The following is a 23,516-nucleotide window of genomic DNA, read 5'->3' as shown; positions in this document are numbered from 1 at the left end:
GTACATACTTACGTATACACCAGAATGATCATTTTTATAGACAGTAGTTATTATTTATAATGTTACAATGTTTATGTAAAGGAAAAGGCATTTTTTACATAAATAATAACGCTATTTGTAAACAGAATGACATTATATTATTTAACTGATTTTGCCAGAGATATTTTTGTAATACTTATTTGATTTGTTTAAACGAGAAAAAATATATATAATATATTTGTTAATGCTTGAGGGCACTATCAACAAACAAAGCATAGCTAAAAGGACCATGCATTGCAGCCAATAATCCCCAATCACATACACAAAAACTTAAAAAGCTATTCGTCTTCTTTACGTACCATCTCCGCGACGAAGGTTGGCAATCATCATTGCTATTCTAACTTTTGACACTACAGCCCGAAAGAGTTCAGTTGAGCTGCATCCAAACCATTCTCTGAGATTTCCCAGCCAGGACAATTTTCTCCTACCTATGCTGCGCCTTCCTTGCATCTTTCCCTGCATAATTAATCTTAGGAGTTCATATCTGTCACCACGTGTTATATGACCCAAGTATTGAAGTTTTCTTATTTTGATGGAATCCCGTATCTCCCTGTTGTTCTGTATTCTCCTTAGTAGTGATGTTGAAAAAGTAACTATTCGTTACAAAGTACTCGTTACTTGCGATTACCGAAAGTAACGATTACTATTCAGAGAAACAAATCGTTACTTTGATTACTCTGATTACTTCGTTACATCGTACCAATCGTTGATTACTTTGATTACTCTGATTACTTTGATTACTATGATTACTTTGATTACTCTGATTACTTTGATTACTCTGATTACTTTGATTACTCTCATTACTTTGATTACTCTGATTACTTTGATTACTCTGATTACTTTGATTACTCTGATTACTTTGATTACTCTGATTACTTTGATTACTCTGATTACTTTGATTACTCTGATTACTTTGATTACTCTGATTACTTTGATTACTCTGATTACTTTGATTACTCTGATTACTTCGATTACTCTGATTACTCTGATTACTTTGATTACTCTGATTACTTTGATTACTCTGATTACTTCGTACCAATCGTTGATTACTTTGATTACTTTGATTACTCTGGTTACTCTGATTACTTCGTTACTTCGTACCAATCGTATCAGAGCGAGTAGTGACTATTGTATCTACTTTGATTACTCTGATTACTTCGTTACTTCGTACCAATCGTTGATTACTTTGATTACTCTGATTACTTTGATTACTCTGATTACTTTGATTACTCTGATTACTTCGGTACTTCGTACCAATCGTATCAGAGCGACTAATGACTATTGTATCTACTTTGATTACTCTGATTACTTCGTTACTTCTTACCAATCGTATCAGAAGAGCGAGTAACGATTATTGTATCTACAATCTACAACCATTACTTTACTTACATACTTTCTAGACTGACCGTAAAAATGTGGAAATGATTATGTTTCTACAGTATGAGTATGATCAATGATCAACAACTTTAATTTTGTATGCATTGCATTGGTTTTATTAGAATTAGACCAGGGCATTTAGCACTAAAAGCACCAGAATAAATAGATTTTTAAATAGAGCACCTAGACTTGCAACTTTTTGCGTTGTGTTCAGGATGAACTCAAGAAAAAGGTTACAATAGAAAAATGGGTGGAAATGCATAAGCGCATTTTAAAATGTATAAAATGCATCCAAAAGTTCATAAACATGTCAAAATCAGTATACGGTCAGATTTTGTTATTCGGGGGGTTTTTGGGGTCACTGAATACGAATATGCAATCAGAACCGACCTCCGAAGCACCTCTGGTATCCAGGGTTATTCAAAGGTACGTCATCTAGAGTTTAGAGGGTTTTTGCCACTTAATTGATGCAAACAGATTACTCGAGGGTTTTTAGGATCTTCTTCTTTAAGTGCCATCTCCGCTGCGGAGGCGGCAATCAACATAGCTATTCGTATTTTAGAGACGGTTGCTCTGAAAAGTTCATGCGCAGCCATGATATTCTGCGTCTCCCTATGCTTCCCTTTCCTTGAATATTTCCCTGCATAATCAATTTAAGCAAGCTGTATCTCTCTCCACGTGAAATATGTCCGAGATATTCCAATTTTCTTATTTTGATGGTATTTAGGATTTCCATCTCTTTATTCATCTTTCTCAGAACCTCTTTGTTTGTGACGTGTTCTGTCCACGATATTTTCAGAATTCTTCTGTACACCCACAGCTCGAATGATTTTAGTTTTTTCATTGATGCAGCATTCAAGGTCCAAGCTTCCATTCCATAAAGCAAAGTCGAGAAAACGTAGCATCTAGCCAACCTAACTCTTAGCTCCAACTTTAAAGCTGTTGTGCAGAGCACTTTTCGCATTTTGTTAAAATTTACTCTAGCCTTTTCTATTCTGATTTTGATTTCCTGTAAGTAATCTCCTGTGGAGTTGGATCATTGTTCCAAGATATGCATATTGGTCGACTCGTTCGATATTCGATCCGTTTTTGAATAGATTTTCGTTATTTCTTTGAGTTTTCGATATTCTCATAAACTTTGTCTTCTTGACATTCATTGGTAGCCCGTATTCTTGTCCAAACTCCTATATTCTGGTCACCAGCCTCTGAAAATCCCCAATATTTTCAGCTAAGATGACAGTGTCATCCGCATATCTAATGTTGTTAATGGGAACTCCATTTACTTTTATTCCACCTGTTTCACCCTCAAGAGCTTTTTTTAAGATCGCTTCCGAGTAGACATTAAAAAGAATTGGCGACAACACGCATCCCTGTCTCACTCCACGTCTGATTTCAATTTCCTCTGACAACTGATTGTTAACACGTACTTTTGCTCAATGCTTATAGTATAAATTCGATATAATCCTGAGGTCATTTGTAGTCTATGTTCTTTGATTCCCGGACATGCATTAATAATTGTTAATGTCGTACTTTATCGAATGATTTATTATAGTCAATAAAACACGCATACAGTAGGAAAATGAAAGAATACCCATGAACGAACATATAAACACGCTGTATTTTCCTGTCACCGTGTTACACAAAAAATTGGCCAGCGCAAGTACATGTAATAATTATTGTTACACGTACTTGCACTGGACAATTTTCTTTGTGACACGGTAACAGGAAAATACAGCGTATTTTGTATGTTCGTTCATAGGTATTCTTTCATTTTTCCGACTGTATATATCTTGATTGACGTCCAGGCACCTTTGTATAAGTATGTTAAGTGAAAAAAGAACTTCACGAGTTCCCAGGCCTTTGTGAAACCCAAATTGCGTATCATTTTACCAGTACCAGTTTATGATATAGGTACAAGTACATATTCTAACAGAACATATTCATATAGGTACAAGTGTACATGTACAACTATACGCTTTCAGTCGAAGGTACTAGGGACCATAACAAATGCACCTTCTTGGTTTATACCAAACAGGGAAATCCGAGACGATCCCAAGTAGGCACAGTTAAGGAAATAGTAAGTGAATACAGCAGCCGCTATTTGGTGGAATTGAAAAACCACCCAAACAATCTTGCACTAATCCTGATAGATAATAGTGAGCACTGAGCAGACTCGGAGACTGAAGAGCCACAAACCACTGGAGCTACCGTATAGGTTCTTAGGTTCTAAGCAGCAGTGAAGTGCAGTGAAGTACTTAGCGTTAAAGGCACATTTCAATAATCTAAGAGACTATTGGAGTTTTTGTTATCACTGGATAACAGATCTAAATTTATACATAGGTACACCCTTTTGTACAAACAAAAAAACATGTTTGTAATTTTTATGTATGGATTCACTCACCATAGATAAAACCCTTATTCACCACCAACCCTTCTTCTATACCTCTATGTACGTTTAGTTTAAAAATATTTACCTTATTTTAACTTCGCCAAAAATTAATAAGTAAACGTCTATGAGGCAGTTAACGTGTTAAAATAGTTTAGTACCGCGAAATTGCGAGTAATTAAGTTCCAGGAACTTCCCTGACACGTTCTTGTGTTGAGTTAAATATCTACTTTTAATGGTTACGCATTTAACAAAAGGCATGGTTTTTGAAAATTCAAAAGCCCCTCATAAATTTCTCTTACAACATATGGACTTACAACTGAGCGACAAGTCTAATTGTGCCCGTATCTTTTTACGAAGGAAATGAAGTACTTTTTTGAAATGTGTGTGATAAAGTAATTTGTCTTGTCTTGTCAATTGTGTATTATTCCGAATTTCGAGATAAGTTGTAACGAACGAGGTTTCCGTAATATGGAACCATATGTGTGCTTTTTGACCATCGAGATTCAATGGACAAAAGGATAAAGGATTTAACTTTCTACTTCTGGATAGAAGGAAGGGGTAGAAGGAAACTACGATGCTCCGAAGATTTCAATTTCATTTCAGTGTTTCAGATTCTAATTAACGCTCAAACAAGCAATACGTTACGTACCCTTGTGCTAAGTGCTAAGAAGAAGAAGCCGTTTCAGTTTCAACTCTTCACTCTTCAAAAGACGTATCTTTGCTATTGCTACTTGCTACGAAAGTAGCTATCGGTAAGTGGAAATTTGAATATTATGCTAATTATTGTGTAAAGTGTAGCCTATTATTATTTTATTTAAATAATAATATGCATTTTATTTAATTACGTTATTTTTTTTAATCATTTATCTTACTTAATCAGTAGACATATTGATAACTTTCAGTGTAGGGCCATTCATAATTTAAAAACATACCCGTTCATTGCATTTTTTACAAAAATTTTTGCATTATTTTTTATATCATTCATTCAAACTTAATCAGTCCTCGTCTAAGGTGTCGAAAGTTGCGTCTAGACTCAAGTGCTTAATGAACTTTTTCCATTCTTTCCTATTCATTGCCATTTGTGTTGCTTCTTGCCAAGTTTTACCCTTACTTTGTAGTATCTGCGAGATGCCACTATTCCATTGCATAATGGGTCGCCCTCTTCTGTTGTTCTGTTCTTCCTTATTGGATTTGCTTCCCACACTCCTTTCACTTGTCTGTTATTGTCCATCCGGGTTAAATTTCCGAATCATGCCAATTTTTTCTCCTTAATTGAGTCGAGTATCGGTTTGATTTTAAGTTTTTCTCTTATTTCGTCATTTCTTATTCTATCTGTTCTTCTTTGGTTCTTTTGAAGTACTTCATCTCTGCTGCATGAATTCTGCTCTAATGTCTTTTGTTTAAAATCCAGTTTTTGTCTAGTTTCATTGTGTAGTTTCAAATGGTTCTGATTGCATATTTAGCATTTTATTGTATTTGTTTTTTTTTTCATGTATGTATATACTTTTTGTTGCTTCGATCAGTTTTTCACTTACTTGTTTCTTCTTTAGGCTTACCCATATATCTTTCTTTTGATTGAGTCGAATGCTTTTTTCTTGTCTATACAGCTCAGATATATTTCTCTATTTTTCTTTAAGGCTTTTTCTAATGCTTATTGGATGGTGTTATGTCATTTCCTGAATCCACTTTGTACGTACTTTAAGTTGTGTTCTATTTCTGTTCTAATTGTCCTTTATATTACAGTTTCGTATAATTTTGCTGCTACATATAGTAGTGATATACATCTACAGTTCTTACAGTCTCTTGTGTTTTCTATTCCTTTCTTGTGTATACATACGTATAATTATTGCATTCGTCCATTCTCTGGGTATTATTTTTCTCTTCCAGATTAGATTATTTGTATACTTAACAATTTTTCTTTTCCTTTTACTACTATATATTTCAACATTTGTGGTGCTACCTCATCGGTTCCTGGTGCTTTTCAAATCTTTATCTTATTGCTTCTTCCAGTTCTTCTTTTTCTACAGTTTCTGAATTTTCCATGTTTCTCGTTTATTCTCTGTTGATGTGGCTTTCTTTTTCCATTATATTCCCTTGCTTTCCATTCAGTATCAGCTCGAAATTTTCCCTCCATCTTTCCATTATTTTCTATTCGTCGTTTATTATTGTTCCTTCGTTCATTCCCTGTTTATTATTTGTTTTAGTTTTGTTTCTTTGATACGTCTTAGGTTTTTCAGGTGCTATAAAATAATTTTACATTCTCTGTGCTTTTTCATCCATTTTTTCTCCGAATATGTCCCAACTGTTATTTTTCTCTTTCTTAACTGTCTCTTTAACTAGAGAATTACTACTTGCTCTTGCTGCGAAAATGGGTAAATGGAAATTTGACTGTTATGCTAAGTATTGTGTAAAGTAATGTGCATTTTATTTAATTAAGTTATTTTTTAATCATATACGTTTTTTTTTAATTCTTAATTACTTACGTAATCAATCAGCTACCTCCGCATTATTTGATTTAGGATTAATCATCTATAGTAGAGAATCCGATATAAGGACGACCTGCGCCGATCTCTGTTTAATTGATAAAAATTATTATTTGATATGTAATTTAGTATGTTACTTACTCTTAGTCCTAAGGCTTTCTACCTTCAGGTGTAAGGCTGGTGGAGTTGAGTTTGGCATTGTAGTCTCCATGCTTTCCGATCCTGTGTTAAGTTTCTTGCACTTTCCAGTGCCAATCGTTTCTTTTTGAGTTCTTTCCTGATTTCATCTACGCACATAACTCTTTGCTATTTTCCTCATTACCTCATTTCCGTAGCATTGACTCTGGATTTTTGTCTCCCCGTCAATGTGTATTGTGTATGCCTCGCTGCTATACATGATTGTTGATCTAACTACTGATCTAACTAACTACTCCCGTTTTTATTTTCTCTGGTATCTGGTATATTTTCGTAGTGTTAAATAACCTTCCTGTTCGTCCCATTCCATCGTTTATTTCCATGTCTTGTTTACCATTTGATTCAATTATTATTACTAGGTATTTAAAATATTACACTTGCTCTAGTTGTTTTCCGTCTAATTCTATTGCTTGTGTCTTCCTGGTATTTGAGATTATCATTGTTTTTGTTTTATCTATATTAATTTTCATATTTATGTTTGTGATAGTTTTTCTTCTGGGATTTCAAGATTTTTCTGTAAGTCTCCTCTGTTTTCTGCTATAAATACCATGTCGTCTGCAAATAGTAGCTCCAATAGTTCATTTGCCAATATCCTAATGTTAGTTTTCTCATTCTTCTCTTGGCTTTCTTAATTGCATCATCCAGTACCACTGAGAATAGCAGTGGACTCAACACGCATCCCTGTTTGACGCCTTGACTTGTAGTAAATTCTCTGGATTCCTCGTTATTAGTTCTTACTGTCTTTGTATTATTTTTGTACATATCCTTTATTACTTCTATTAGAAGCCTGTCGACTCCTCTTTCATTTACTGTCTTCCATACGTCCTTTCTTCGGATTCTGCCAAACGCCTTTTCCAGGTCGATGAAGCATATATGTACCTATCTCTTTATTCCTATTGATTACCTTCTCACTTACTTGTCCTATTGTGAATATTAGGTCTTGCGTGCTTCTGTTCTTCCTGAATCCACACTGTGTATCTTCCATAGTTGTTTTATTTGGGTTTCTATTCTTGTATCTATTATTCCTGCGAATAACTTCCCAGGGATGCTTGATATGGTGATACCTAGTTATTATTACTGTCTCTCTTGTCTCCCTTTTTGTGTATTGGTAATTGGTAATTTAATGTCTTTCTTCCAGTCCTTTGGTATTTCTGCTCTACTTAAGATATCATTCATTAGTTCTTTCATGCTGTCCATTTCCTCTATTCCCATGAATTTGATCATTTCCGGGGTGATATGATCCTTACCTGGTGATTATTTGCCTAATTTTACTCTATTGCTTTGTCTAATTCCTCTCTTGTTATGGATTCCACTTGTTGTTCTTCATTCATTGTATCTCCACTATGTTGTCCTTGTCTGCATGTGTTTGCTCTTTGAAATGTTCTCTCCATTTTACCATTATTTGTTTTTCTTCTTTTAGTACGTTTCCATTCTTCTCTTTTATATTCGGCATCGTGTGCTCTTTCTTTTGTCGGTTGCTTTAATGCGCCGTAGAAGAGTTTTCCCTATAATTTGTTGTCCAAACAGCTCCCATGACCTTTCCTTTCCTACTTTCACTGCTAGTTTAATCTCTTTCCTTTTTTATTTATATGCCTCGTAATCTTCCGGGTTCTTTGTGCTTACGTGTCTCTTCCATTTGTCTTTTTTGTTCTTTATTTTCTCTCGTATTTCGTCCGTCCACCAATCCGTATTCCTCATGTCAGTATTTGCTATTTTTGTCTTCCCTCAAGTTTCCTCAGCATGTATGTAAGTATATTAACAATATTATATAGAAAACAAGATGTGCCGATCTAATTTTGTCCTGACTATAATTATTAATTAACAATTAAAAAATGACTTTTATTTATAAATTCTACTACATATTTTCCACCCGGGCAGATATTATTTTAGATTTTTTGGATCTTTGTGAAACAAAAAACGTCTTTTGTAATTATTTTTCTATTAAGTTGATCGTTTTCCAACTGTAAACAATTTAAAACTAAAAAAGACCGAAGAATGAGAATTTTCAAAGCTCAAAAACACAATTAAAAAATATTTTTTCTACGGCCGTGCTAAAAGAGCCACTTTCACGCACGCATTTCGTTTCCGAAAGTTGCACTTTCCCGCACGGCGTGCGGGAAAGTAAAATACCTTGTAATATGGCCGTATAATACAGTGTGTCCACGGATGGGGTGCCCAAGAGGAAAAACTTTTTTATTTTCAATTTTAGCGAAAAATGTCATTCTTCATAAAAAGTTTTGCTTATTTTAAAACGCCATAAAACGAAATAAAATTCAAGTTTTTCAAAACCTGCTTAATTTGGTAGCCAATTTTATGTAATCGCTATAAATTTTTGCACTAACTTCGAAATCATAACAATAATCTAGTGTTGCCAAGCTACAATGTAGGTTAGTAATTGTCAACTCCGATAAATAATTTGCGAATTGTCATTTTTTTTCGACAACTTTAAGCGTTCAACAAAGAATTTATCTTGTGAATGTCATTATTGATCAATATTTTGTTTAACATTGTCGAAAAAAAAAATGCCAATTCGCAAAATATTTATCGGAGTTGACAGTTACTAAGCTACATTGTAGCTTACCAACACTAGATTATTGTTATGATTTCGAACTTAGTGCAAAAATTTATAGATTTACTGAAAATTGGCTACAAAATTAAGCAGGTTTTGAAAAACTTGAATTTTATTTCGTTTTATGGGGTTTTAGAACAAGCAAAACTTATCAAGAATGACATTTTTCGCTAAAATTGAAAATAAAAAGTTTTTCCTCTTAGGAACCCCATCTGTGGACACACTGTATATTATAATACATACAATAAACTAATATTTAGATATTATTTACTAATTTATTTCAAATTTATCTTACTGTCTTCATGTTTTAATGAAATTTGCGAGATAATTCGATGAAATTAAATTATTTTGACGTATTATTTAAACGTCAGATCAGTAGAAAATTACAATGGTTTTGAATCGTCGTCATGGAAAACCAATATCGTCGTCGTGGTAACCCATTATATTGAAAGTTTGGTTTTGACAACCTTGTGAAAGAATTAATTTGTGTATTTTCACTTCTAAATAAAAATTGATGTAACTCTATTTTTGTGGCGTTTTTTCCAAACGTACGGTCCTAGAAAAAATATTGTTCCTAACTCATGCGGAAAGTGTCTTCCCCGCACTCGACTGCTTGCCCGAATTCCGCTGTCGCGTCGTTCGGGTCAACGGCAGTCTCTTTTTTCTAGGGCCGTACGTTTGGAAAAAAACCACAAAAAATAGAGGCATATCAATTTTTATTTAGGAGTAAAAATACACTAATTAATTCTTTAACAAGGTTGTCAAAACCAAACTTTTAATTTAATGGGTTACCATGCCGACGACATTAGTTTCCATGACGACGATTTAAAACCATTGTAATTTTCTACTGATGTGACTTTTATATATTATGTCAAAATAATTTTATTTCATCGAATTATTGCAATAATTTCATTATAACATGAACACAATAAGATACATTTGAAATAAATTAGTAAATAATATCTCAATATTAGTTTATTCTATGTATTATAGTATAATATTAGAAGGTATTCTACTTTCCCGCACGCCGTGCGGGAAAGTGCAACTTTCGGTAACGAAATGCGTGCGGGAAAGTGGCTGTTTAAGCACGGCCGTAGAAAAATAACTATTTTTTGAATTCATCAAGTCATGATTTTGTTCTGAAGCTATTTCCTTGTGGTATTTTTATAATTAACTATTTTAATTGGGAAATAAGCCACAATTAAATTGAAAAAATTATTTTATTAACGTTTCGACGCCCAAATCGGATGTCGTTGTCAAAATACAAAATATTGCTAAATTAAACAAAAATGTTGTTGCTCAGTAAAAAATTCTTCTATTTTATTTAATCTGACTAATTTATATCGGCAATGCAGACAAAGTAGAAGACTAAAATGGTATTGCTAAAATTAAAGAGTTGCGTTTTTGGGACGACTTTACTGAAAGATAGTTCATTCGATTACATGAAATCAACCCAACTCAAGAATATCCGTCACAAAAAAATCGTAGCATGTGATCTGTCTTTAAAAAGACAACCAAATGCAACGGTGACAGTAAAATTCTCGTGTTAGAGATTCCATACGCGAGGTTTTTTCCTGGTTTTCCCTCGTGATTTACTATGAAATCTTTAACACGAGAATTTTACTGTGACCGTTGCATGTGGTTGTCTTTTTAAATACAGATCACATGCTATGATTTTTTTGTGACAAATATTCTTGAGTTGGGTTGATTTCACGTAATCGAATGAACTATCTTTCAGTAAAGTCGTCTCAGGAAAACAACTGATAAATATTGGCAATATCATTTTAGTCTTCTACTTTAAAATGTATAATATAATATGTCTGAATTGCCGATGTAAATTAGTGAGATTAAATAAATTATTAGAAGAATTTTTACTAAGAAACACCATTTTTGTTTAATTTAATAATTTTTTGTATTTTGACAACGACATTCGATTTGACAATGACAATTATTTTTTCAATTGTGGCTTATTTCGTAATCAAAATAGTTAAATTAATGATTTGATAATAAGCACTAATTGTTAATGAGGAAAGTTCCTTATGGGAAATGGGAAGACGGGTGATGGGCCTACATTAACAACTAAAAAACAATGTTTGAAAATGAAATAAGTCCAAAATAGTTATAAAGAACTGGTAGACATAAGGAACAAAAATGATATTTTTACTTGTTTTTGAGCCGTGAAAATCGTTATTTTTCGTTTTTTTTTATTTTAATTGTTATAACTAAAAAACGGTCAACTAAGAGAAAAATTACAGAATTGTTTGTTTTGAATGATCCAAAAAATTTAAAATAATATCTGCCATAGCCGAAAAAATTTTAGTAAAATTTACAAAAAAAGTGATATTTTTTAATCAGTCAGGACAAAATTATATCAGGCACTCCTTGTATTTTATAATAATTTTTAACATACTAAATTACATTTATAATTTTTATCCATTAAACAGATCAGTGCGCATGAGTGCAGGTCGTCCTTATATCGGATCATTTCTGTGTTTTCACTGGTACACGTAGAATTTAACAATTTTTGAAAATTTTTTGAAGTAGGTACTGTTCAATTTTAAAATTGTTTCGGTTAATTTTAATTTTTGGTTAGAAGAAGATTTTTTGTGTCATTCAAAACAAAAAAGGTCGTTTGTAATTTTTCTCTTAAGTTGAGTGATTGAGTGGACTAGTGGACCACACACACATGAGAAATTTTGAGTGATGATGACACGTGCGATTAGTAAAAAGGACAAACACGAACACATGCCATTTTAAGAAGTTCCTGTCTATTTTTGAGTTCAATGTCCAAGGTACAGTTTGTAGGGAGACTTTATTTTATACCTACTTTCTGATTCTGTTTCTTTTTATTTGCGGATTCCTGTTCAAAAATGTTCCCTTTCAAAAAATTATAAGGGCGAAGAGTGATTTGGTCATTGGTGCCGGGAGAAATTTTTGGGCAGAAATTGTTTAAACAATTATTTTATTGTTTATTGTGTATTTGAAAATATTTTTAAATCATGGTAATATATATGTCCCAACTTTTACCTTAATACATTTTTTCGTATCTCTTACACCAAACGAGTAATTGGACTTCCTCGCACTAATGCCGCACCCTGTTTTTATGTACTGACCACTGGATCTTCTCTGGCTTGATATATGATTTTTCTCCACCCCTTTCTCTTATTCATTTTTCTTTTCTGATCTTCTAGTCCCAATATTTCCATATCTTTTTTGACCTCTTGCTTCCATATATTTTTTGGTCTCCTTTTTGGTCTTTTCTCTTTTTTGAGGCTATAGCGTAGTTTAGTACCCTTTTAAGAGTCCTCATGTTCGGAATCCTTTCTAGACGACGTCGCCATATAAGTCTCTGTGCCTTTATCACTCATATTATATTAGGTTGGTTGTATAAATCATTTAACTCAGCTTTTCATCTTATCCATAAACTGTCCTTTATTATCTCTCCATATATCTTCTTCAGTATTTTCCTTTCCCAGATCTCCAGTAAATATTGTTCATTTTTTGTCATTGTCCATGTCTTACTGCAGTATGTTATTATTGGTTGTATACTTGTTTTGTATACCTATATAACTATATTTTTGCCTTTCTTGATAAAAACTTGCTTTTTAACATTCCATTAAGCGCATGTATACTTCTATTCTATTGCCTGGCATTATTCTAGCTTGTATTTCTTTTTTAATGTTCAGTTTACGTAATATTATTGCTTCTAGGTACGTAAATCTTTATACCATTTCGAATTCGTATGATTTTAGTTATTCTAATTCTACTTTAAAACTGTTATCCCTTTTTGTTCTGACCATCTGTTCATTCCATACTCTTTGTGTTAGTTTCATTTATCTACAGTCCCATTTTCTCTGCTGCTTTTACTATTCTCTGTACCTACCATCTTCTGTAGCTCTTTTTTCCTGTTGCCGGCAACACCACATCATCCGCAAACGACAAAACTTAGGGTCTTTTTTGATACAGGAGTCATTTATTGATGACTAATAAGAGCAGTGATGACAAAGGATCGCCCTGCCTTAATCCTTCGTTTACTATAAATTTGTTTGATGGTTGATTGTTTATTTGGCTTTGTTTTATGTATTCTCTAAATTAAGAGGTATCATGGTGCGTAACTTTCTGCTAACTCCCGATTTCTCAAGCGCCTCTTTTCATGTTTTCTTCTTTATTATATCGTATGCTAGTATGTTTGCGTTTGCTGGAAGTCGATAAATAGTGCTATTAGTTGTATTCAATGAACACTGTTCATAGTTTTCTGCTTCGAATGCTTGGTCCTTTGTGTTTCTCCCTCGGCTAAACCAGTACCTATATTCGTCTATTATACTAGATGTTCAACTTCTTTTCCACGTTTATATTTTATGAATTTTGATAGGATTTTATATAGATACAGTATTTATTAATGCTACTTCTCTGTAGTTACTGCTACTGCATTCTTTTTGGTTGCCTTTTTTGTGTAATGGATAAATACTAATTGCTTCCTTCCAATTTTCTGTTATTCGTTATTTTATCCATATCTCCCTTTATGATTTTGTATATCCATTTAGCATAGCAATTCTCCACCCATATAAGTGAATTGTCTTTGCTGCTATGTTATCGCTTTCAGGGCATTTGTTATTTTTAAGATTTTTTATTATTTACTCGATTCGTTCTTTGCTGGGCGATTTATCTTGTATGTCTTCTAAGTGTTCATTTACTGCTTTTGCTTTCACGCATTTTCTTTGACAACTTGCCCTTTAGTAATTCGTCAAAATATCCTTTCCACCTCTCTACTATTTCTGCTTCCCCGCTTTATTTTTAATGCATATGGGTTTTTGTTGGTATCCTCTTTTCTCATTTCTGGCACCTTGATACAGTAGTTATAGTTATGTATTTCTGCTTTCCTGCTTTATTTTTAACGGATATGGGTTGTTGTTGGTATCCTCTTTTCTGTTACTTAGTTATGTAAACAAAACCTTACATGCAAGTGTAGCATTATGAAACGTAAATATCATTGTGTACAAATTTAAAAAGCCATAAATTTTTTAGGTTAATATGGAAGAAACATATAAAAGAAGTGAAATTTGGTTACATTTCTCACCTTCATCTGATGGGAAGGCCAAGTGTAATATATGTGGAATAATATATTCCTATAAAGGCGGTTCAACGTCAAATTTGAAGAAACGCATATCAATCAAACATCACACCTTTTTAAATAAACATGCTAGTTCCAATACAGGTGCATCATCATTGAAACGATTAAGTAAGTTCACATTTAAGGCAGATTATTGTAGATACTTTTTTAATCTTTACGTTGCATAAAATTAATATACTTTAAAAAATAGTTAATCAATATTGTTCTGAAGCTATTTCTTTGTGGTATCATTATTATGTCTGAATTGTCAATATGAATGAGTCAGATTAAATTAAATTAGAAGAACTTTTCTATTAAGCAACATAAACAGGATTTGTTTAATTTATTTATATTTTGTATTTCGATAACGATTTCCTAAGTAGAAGTCGAAACGTCAATAAGTATGTATAATTTCCCACTTAGGTAAATTTTTACTTCTTTTTCGAATAAAATAGTAAATTGTAATTAATCATTGTTTGTTCTTAAAAATTTCTTATTTTTTGTTTGTTTTTAATTCTTGGGAAAAGTTTTATAGTTAAGGTATTTTATTGCTGGAATTGAATCTTACCCCATTAACGCCCAAGATATTTTTTTTTCAAATTTCAAAATTTTAATTAGGTATACATAATTATCTGTAATCTTGTTAATCAGGAAATATACATGAAATTAATTTACATCTTTGCATCTTTGAAATTAATTTACATAAATAGGACGCTGGGCGTTACAGTTATTACATATAATCGAAGGTATGTATGAATGGGTTTAAATCGGTTGCGAGAATTAAAATTTTTATTCACGTCTAATAAAATCAAGTTTATTTTTATGATACTGTAGTAGAAAACAATTTTTACATAATGTTACAGTACATTTTCCACAGTATGTTGGCTTTACAATTTTCCCCCTGACATCGCCTCTGCTTTTCACGTTTTCCATGAAGGGTTCTTTCCCATATATCTAATCTTACATCCATAGAAACTTTTGCTGATGATGTACTCGGTCTTCCTATACACTTCTTGAACTAAGAGTCAATTTTAGGTAGGGAACTGCTACAGTTCGACGAAAATCTAATAAAGTAATATTTGACTTATTGACTCGTTGTAGAGAAGTTCTATTACTAGTTCATTTACTAATGCCAAATCAATGAATCGTGTGAATATTGACCAATACCACTTCTTGGCTCTGATTTTAGTGGAACATTTTCCAACAAACCATAGCACTCAAACCAGTCGTGTTGATCAACGCCTGCCATGTAATTATGTATTAGAATTTTTTATACTTGTGTTTGAGAAATTAAACGTTTTCTTTTGAACTTACGGTTCAATATAATGTAGTAGCTTAGTAGGTTCCATATTGTCAAAATTAGATGCTATAGTAACACACCTATTACCTCAATTTTACAAAAAATATTTCTCTATTTAGGTACATCAAACTGAAAATCATATGAACTACGAGCTTCTTTTCGTATCTTGTATATGACACTTCGATAATATTATATTTTCCCGCAATATTCGTATTGCTCGGTATCCACATTTTTGTAAATGAATTGACAAATCTCTGCTGTTAAATAAGTTGTCAAAAAATACCCAGTGAGTTGCACATTGCAGATTCAGCAATTATAACAATGTCCGCTACTTCAACAAAGAGCCCAAAATTTATAGCCGAATCGATAGGCTTTCCACGTATAAATTGCTTCAATGAGTTATGTCCATATAGTATTTCGCAATCATTTTTTCAATGGACAAAATGTTTTTCAAAAATATTTGTTAAATTCAGTATTTATCACATTGAGAACGAGGCTTCCTTTGTATCATCTGTCGTCTTTATCTATACAGGCATTATCAGTGAAAAGTATAAATTTCTTGTGAAAGGACACCGCACGCATGTTATGGAAAATTTAATATCACTCAAATACAATAAAAGGACATCGCACACATCTTATGGAAAATATAATGTCACTCAAATTCAATAAAATTTATACGAATAGATTCGTTTTAAATTAACGGTCAAATCTTATCATTGCGCCAACTCTTAATTATGATTAATTACGGCGCAAATTGCAATTAAAGTTTATCGAAATCACATTTTTTGAGTCAGTAAAAGTGTCAGTTACAATTACTATTGCTCTGGGTGCTATTCACAAGAGCTTAAACCCCGCTGGGTCTAAGCGGATTAGTGAAACTAATCCGCTGATTTATGGAGTACCGACAATTTGGGTATTTTAAAATATTTTTTCTCTCTCTAACTTAATGTTGTTCTGAAGCTATTTCCTTGTGGCATTTTTATAATTACGTATTTTTTATGGGAAATAAGCCACAATTTTACTAAAAAATGAATTTATTAACGATTCGAAGTATATATTAACTCTAACTTATGTACGTACCCATTTGATTTCAAATTTATTTATATCAATTTCTGCTCTTGTTATTGAAAATACAGAGTTGGCGCAATGATAAGATTTGACCGTTAATTTAAAACGCATCTATTCGTATAAATTTTATTGAATTTGAGTGACATTATATTTTCCATAATATGTGTACGATGTCCTTTACATCAGTAGATTGCACCAACTCTGAATTTCAATTAATAACGAAAATTGATACACATAAATAAATTTAAAATCATATCCATATCATATGGGTATGTAAATACCTACATAGATAGAAAGAATAAAAATATTTTGTGAAAAGGAACTGTAAATCTTTCTCCGGGTATTAAAGTATTTTTTATAGATGACCTTACAGTCATAGCGTACAGTACGACAGAACGACAGTGCACTTCCACCGACCCACCCCAAAGTAAGGGTTAGTCTCATGCTGTGTTAATCTTTTTTCAATAGTGACAATATAATAATTATACTAATAATTTTTATGAAGAGGACAGTTTTATGGACTTCAAAAATGTGATTTCCGTAAACTTTGATTCAGAGACGAATCTATTCATGTAAATTTTATTGCATTTGAGTGACATTCAATTTATCATAAGATGTGTGCGTGCGGTGTCTAATTGTCTAAGTCTTAGCGACTTATTTATAGAACACTAAAGACTAAAACAAAAATAAGGGCCATTCAGAAATGTATATTTACGAGGTTTATTTAAGACTCGGATATAATAAACCTTATTCAACAATAATAACCTATGGAAAGGTAAAAAAACTGCCGAAATGAATCATTATTATAATGTCTAATAGTTTAATGTGTATATGTAAATCTAGACTAGGTCAAGAAATGTGTCCATTGTTAATAATTTTTATCGCCAACAGTCACTAAAATAATTCATTATTGTACTCATTTGCCCTCATTTGCGGCAGTACATTAACACTTTATTGTACTGAAAGCAGAATTTTACTTTACCTGCCGCGATTAATCAAATTAAACCAGATTGAATGTAAATGATCGATGGCAGTAATCGAATTGCGAGAATTTAAGTGAACTTAAAATTTATTTACTTTAATTATTTAATTTGCGCTATTAACTATTAAATTTATGTCAAACAGTGAAATTCTGTAGTATTTTGTAATTATATTCATATAAAATAAATTAAAACTTTACCGATTTAGTAATTATTCAATACTGATAACAGTGATAACTATCGATTAAAAATCGAAAGCGGCCATCTTGCAAGTTATCTGTCATCACTGCCATGAAATTGTTTATTATGACATCTAAAATTTCAAAAGATCTTAAATTGTAAATTGCAAGTAAGTATCAAAAACCAATATCCAATTTTTGTAGAAACTGAAATTGTAGATAAAATATATTTTGGCATTATATCCAAGCTTTCAGTACTTCATTTTCCAGTTTTTAATTCAGGGATTATTAAAATTAAAGATGATTAATTTTATGAATAATGAAGATAATCAAATTAACAAAATTGTGTAGTGTTATAAGTTGTAATGAGATTTTAAAGAAGTTAGATAAATGACAGGTTTTTATTCAATTTATTTTATAAATTTTTAATTATTTTTAAATTATTGCAGAGCCCAAACTCTTACGTAGTCAACTTTAAGGTGCGAATCATCGGAATTCAATTTCTAAGTTGATTTCCAACCAAATTATGTTGGCGATAAAATTTTGTATGCACCACGTCAGTAAAGACTTTACTGACTTGGTATATAAATAACTATTTTACGGAATGGGTGTTTGTAATACATATTATAATCAAACAAAATATATTATTCAGTTTACTAGTTTTACTACATCATAAAATATACAGGATATTTTTTTTCTTAACACAAATTTTAATAATTGAAGAAAAAATATATTTTTTAGCTATTTTGTTAAAAAGTGTACTATTTTGTTTATTGACAAATTAGAGCTCCGAAATTTTGTTTTTTTTTTTCGATTATTGCTCTGTAACTCCGAAGGGTTTAGCTTTAAACCAAAAACCCCCCGAATTAAAATCTACTGTAATTTAATTCTGCACAGAGGTATTTTTTTCCGATTTCCTTCGACGAAAATTTTCCTCGGAAAATCTGGGTTTTTCCAACAAAATCTTTTACTTTCAACTAAATTGTAGAATAAATTATTCATCGATAATTAAATAAATTGATAGTCCAATTTCAATTCTATAAAGTACATTAGACAGGTATACGAGTAGTGCCTTTTTATACAAAATTCATAGTTACTCTGGTGTACCACAATGAATCTGGTTATTATTGCGACCGTAAATTTATAATTAACTTAATTGACTTAATTTATATTCAATATAGTATTAATTAACAATTTAATTGTTGTTAAACTATTTTTTGTTCCATTTTCGCCGGCTTCTGAAAATATAATGAATAATTGCTTCCCTAAAATTTTAGTTGAAAATAAAAAGTTTTATTGAGAATACCCGAATTTCCGAGAAAAATTTTTATCAAAGGAAAGCGGAAAAATCTGTGTCCAATTAAATTACTATGAATTTTAATTCGGGTAGTTTTGGTTTAAAATTAAAATCTTGGTTACAGAGCAATAACTGAAAAATAGAAGATTTTGGAGCGCTAATTTGTCAATAAACAAAATAGCACCCTTTCTGTTAGCTCTATAAACTTATATTACTGATGCAATCTTAAGATTCGATTCCAGCAATCCAATAATTACTAAATAATTTTTCCTTGTATTTTTCTAATTTGCCTTGAGTATTAATAGATATTTTTCGATGACGGCTAATCGACATTTTTTACTTGTAGAGCCAAATGATGATGAAGATGCTCAATCCATTGCTTCAACTTCAAGTCAGATTACGACGCTAACAAGTGTATCTGAATCTGCATTGCCTTTGTCGTCTAAAAAATTAAAACAACCCTCTCAAACATCAATATTAAGTCACCTAAATAGACCTTGTTCACTACGACGACAGCAAGAACTCAATGACTTAATTTTACATATGATTGTACATGATTTGCAACCAATTTCATTTGTTGAAAATGGCGGATTCAGGGACCTAATGGCGGGCGTTGAACCATCTTATGTCATTCCCAGTCGTTTTACATTTACCTATTCATTTTTGCCCCAAAAATTCAGCCAAAAAACTGAAAAGTTGAAAGGTTTGTTGTCCACCGCTAGTTCAGTTTCCATTACCACCGATGGTTGGACTGCTCAACACAGTCAAACGAGTTATTTAGCTTATACAGTCCATTTCATTACAAAAGATTGGACGCTTTATTCCACTCTATTAAAATGTCATCAGTTTGATGATAGTAAAACCGCGCAACATTTAAAAGATGACTTATACAGTGTTGTGAATGAATGGGATATCTTAGAAAAAGTCTTCTCGGTAACTTCAGATAATGCTTCAAATATCAAGGCAGCAATAAAGTTGACTGAGTGGGGTCACATTGGATGTTTTGCTCACACGATTAATTTAATTGTTCAAAGTGGGTTAGAAATTTCTGATGTGTCCCCATTACGAAAAAAAGTTAAGGCGATAGTAGAGTACTTTCATAGAAGTACAAAAGCTAACACTAAATTTAAGGCTATGCAAGGTCAGATGAATGAGGGTCAAAGATCATTAAAATTAAAAAACGATGTAGCGACCAGATGGAACTCTACATATTTTATGATTGAGCGTTTTCTAAAAGTTCGCGAGCCTCTAACTGCAACTATAGGAATTCTGCAGATTCCTGTAGAACTGTTGACGGAATCCGAATGGGTCGCTTTAAAAGAAATGTGTTGCGTTTTAAAGCCGTTTGAACAGCTCACTACAGAGATGAGTGCAGAACAAAATGTAACCTTATCGAAGGTAATTGTCATTGTAAAGGGCCTGCTTTCAGCTGTCCATAAAATTGAACAGAGTACAACAAGTGACAAAATTAAGAATCTTATCTATCATTACGAAAAAGAGATAGGGACAAGATTCGGTTCTGCTGAATCAAACACTTTAATGGCAAGATGTGCTTTTTTGGATCCAAGGTTCAAAACCAAAGTGTTTGATTCAGACTATAACTCCAATAGTACCAAAGAGCATATTCAACATGAGGTAGCTAAACTAATCATTTCGGAACGACGGTCGGAAGATATTATTCATGACCATGACAATGACGAAGTGAATACCGGAGAAGAAACGGCCGCATATGACGATCAAAATTTAGTTTGGGAAGACTTTGATAAGGCCGTAGAGACACCAAAAGACATCGACTCAAAAGCAGCAGCAATCATCGAAGTAAGGGCATATTTAGCCGAAAGTCTAATTCCTAGAAAAGAAAACCCTCTGGAATGGTGGAAAACCAGAGCTTTCTTATATCCGCATTTAGCGCAATTGGCCAAAAAATATTTATGCATAATGTCAACATCAGTACCATCAGAGAGGGTATTTTCAACGGCTGGTCAATTAATTTCTGACAGAAGAAATCGATTGACCGGAGAAAATGTGGAAATGATAATGTTTCTACATGAAAATGAAAATCTTTGATTTTACATGTACGACATTGTTTTTATATATTTTATTGTTTCATTATATCATATTCTTTTTCTTCTTAAAGTGCCCTCTCCTTTGAAGGTAAAGGTTGGCTACTACAATTTTATTGCAAACTCTTGTCTGTCTCGTATCAGTTCTTATTAGCTATTCAAAATTTAGCCCTGTCCATTGTCGGATGTTTCTTAGCCACGATAGTCTTTTCCTTCCTAGGCCTCTCTTTCCCTCGATCTTTCCTTTCACTGTCAGTTGAGCATATATATTAGTGCTTATTCTTTCTCAGTACATATGTAGCTTAGGTATGATGTTTTTCTAACTTTCACTGTGTTGTTGAAAAGTTATCGTGCTTTGCATATTCCGTGCAGCACTTCTTCGTTTGAGGTATGCGATGTCTAACAAATTTTGAGAATTCTCCGGTCGATCCACATGTCAAAGGTCTCCAATTTATTAATGGTTGCAGTTTTAAGGATCCACATTTCAACTGCATAGAATAGAGAAGAGTCAACCAAACGTAGGTTTTTGATAAACGTAGTAGAATTTCGAATTTATTTCGAGAATCATATAGCAGTCTTTTAACTTTTTCGAAAGATTTTCTGGCCTGTTCTATTCTAGATCTTATTTCTAGATTAGGATTTAGACTGCTATCGATCCAATAACCCGAGGTACTTAAATTAAATGACCTCTTCTGTCCGTTTATTGTACAAGGTTGAGGTAAAATCGCCTCCATATTTCTATCGCATATTACATTAGTACAGTTAAAATAAATATACGATAAATATGAATCAAGAGAAATTAAACTTTTTCAACTTTTAAGTTAAGGACAAAAAGAAAGGTCATTAGCGGAACCGAATTCAAAATTATTCTGTACATCGTATTTGAAGCATTATTTGGTGAGAACACCTCATTTTTTGTTGTACTAAACCTCTACCTCTGTTGTTGTACTAAACATTGATATAATTTTAATACATCGAACTGCTCTGCGTACAGACAAATTAAAATTTTCAAATTTTTAAAATTGTTTTGGTCAAATTGCGTTAAGGGAACGGGTACGAACTTTCGGTTTCAATGCTATTTAAATGGGATTCATTTTTTTCGAATCCTGAGAAAACTAAGTAATAATTATTTTTGAAAAATTGAAACGCAGAATGAAAGATTACGTTATTACCGAAGGCGAAGTCCCTGAAAACTTCTATAATGTTTATTTTAATAAGTTACAAGGGTGAAAAAAAAAAGAGAAAATTTGGTGTGATTTTTAATTTTAAATATCTCATCCAAAAGAAACTATATTCATTCTAAGGGACTTTCGGCTCTCGGTAATAAAGTAATCTTTTATACGAGTACTGCGTTTAAATTTTTCAAAAATACTTATTAGTTTTCTCAAGATTCGAAAAAAATGATTACATTTAAAATGCATTGAACATTTTGACAGGCGTCAAAATTTTGCATTTTCTTTCTTTCCCCTTAATAAATTTTTTAATGAACTATCCATCCGTAAATGGTTTGTTATGTTAAGCAATCTATTTTGAAATATTTGATTACTTAATGCTGAATTGCGTTCTTTACATTTTTTAAAAGCGCTGCTTTGTTGTCCGTCTAATGATTTTTGTAAAGAGCCAATTTTATTTTGTCTGAACTGAGATTCAAATTTATCACATTCACTTTTGTGTTTCATGTAGTGGTGAGACAAGCTAATTTCTTTGAATAGGTACTCTTATAGATTCTTTGCAAATTAAGCATAGTGCTTTAATAAAATTATTAATAAAGAAATTAACTTTTCATTAAATTCACACTTTTTCTCATTAATTTTTTTTTCTGTTGCATTTTATTTATTTTTTCTATGATAAGACCTGAATTATTTTACCAAATTAAAAATAACTTGTATTTCTCATTAAGTATCTACTGTTGTTGTAGTGAAATACACCTTCCCATTATTCTGTTAGCCCGCATTTTTGTCATCGGCCACATTTCGGCACGACACTAAGTTTTTTGATTTTTTCTAAAATTATATTGATGCTTTGGCGGGCCCTCAAAAAGAGGATAGCATGCGGCCCGCGGGCCAAAGTTGCCGACCCCTGCATATTGTATCGTATTGTATTATTATTATTGTATTATATTGTATTATTGTATTTTATTGTATTGTATTATATTATTGTATTTTATTGTTTTTATTTTTGTATTATAAATAGCTTAAATAAAAATAAAAAACTTAAAATATGTTTACATTTGTTAAAAAACCTAATTTAATTTAAAACCGGTTTAATATTCAACAATAATTGATATAGAATTTATGCTGTTAAAAATTATAAAAAGCAAAATGTTCCCGATATAATTTTATACAGACAATAATTAATTAATAATCAAAAAATGACTTTTTTTAATAAATTCTACTATACCCTATTCCACGAGCATACGCCTGTTTTGGATTATTTCGACAACGAATATTTTACTGTGCAAAATAAG

The 23,516-nt window shown here is 32.0% G+C and overlaps 2 protein-coding genes across 3 annotated transcripts in view; both read left to right on the top strand.

Annotated features, from left to right (window-relative positions):
* LOC126893184 (lysine-specific demethylase 6A) overlaps window positions 1-23,516 on the top strand; it is a 434,968-nt gene that overhangs the window by 90,291 nt on the left and 321,161 nt on the right. The window lies entirely within an intron of this gene.
* On the top strand, window positions 617-23,268 carry LOC126893185 (E3 SUMO-protein ligase ZBED1-like). The gene is made up of 3 exons (XM_050663140.1): window positions 617-4,557; window positions 14,078-14,291; window positions 19,333-23,268. Exons 2-3 carry the CDS (start codon window positions 14,084-14,086, stop codon window positions 21,051-21,053), a joined length of 1,929 nt encoding a protein of 642 aa, XP_050519097.1. The 5' UTR covers window positions 617-4,557; window positions 14,078-14,083; the 3' UTR covers window positions 21,054-23,268.

The sequence above is a fragment of the Diabrotica virgifera genome, chromosome 10 (genome assembly GCF_917563875.1).
Source record: "Diabrotica virgifera virgifera chromosome 10, PGI_DIABVI_V3a".
Taxonomy (NCBI): Eukaryota; Metazoa; Arthropoda; class Insecta; order Coleoptera; family Chrysomelidae; genus Diabrotica; species Diabrotica virgifera.
Note: the sequence above shows the minus strand (reverse complement) of the source record. Positions and strands in the feature narration are given on the sequence as shown.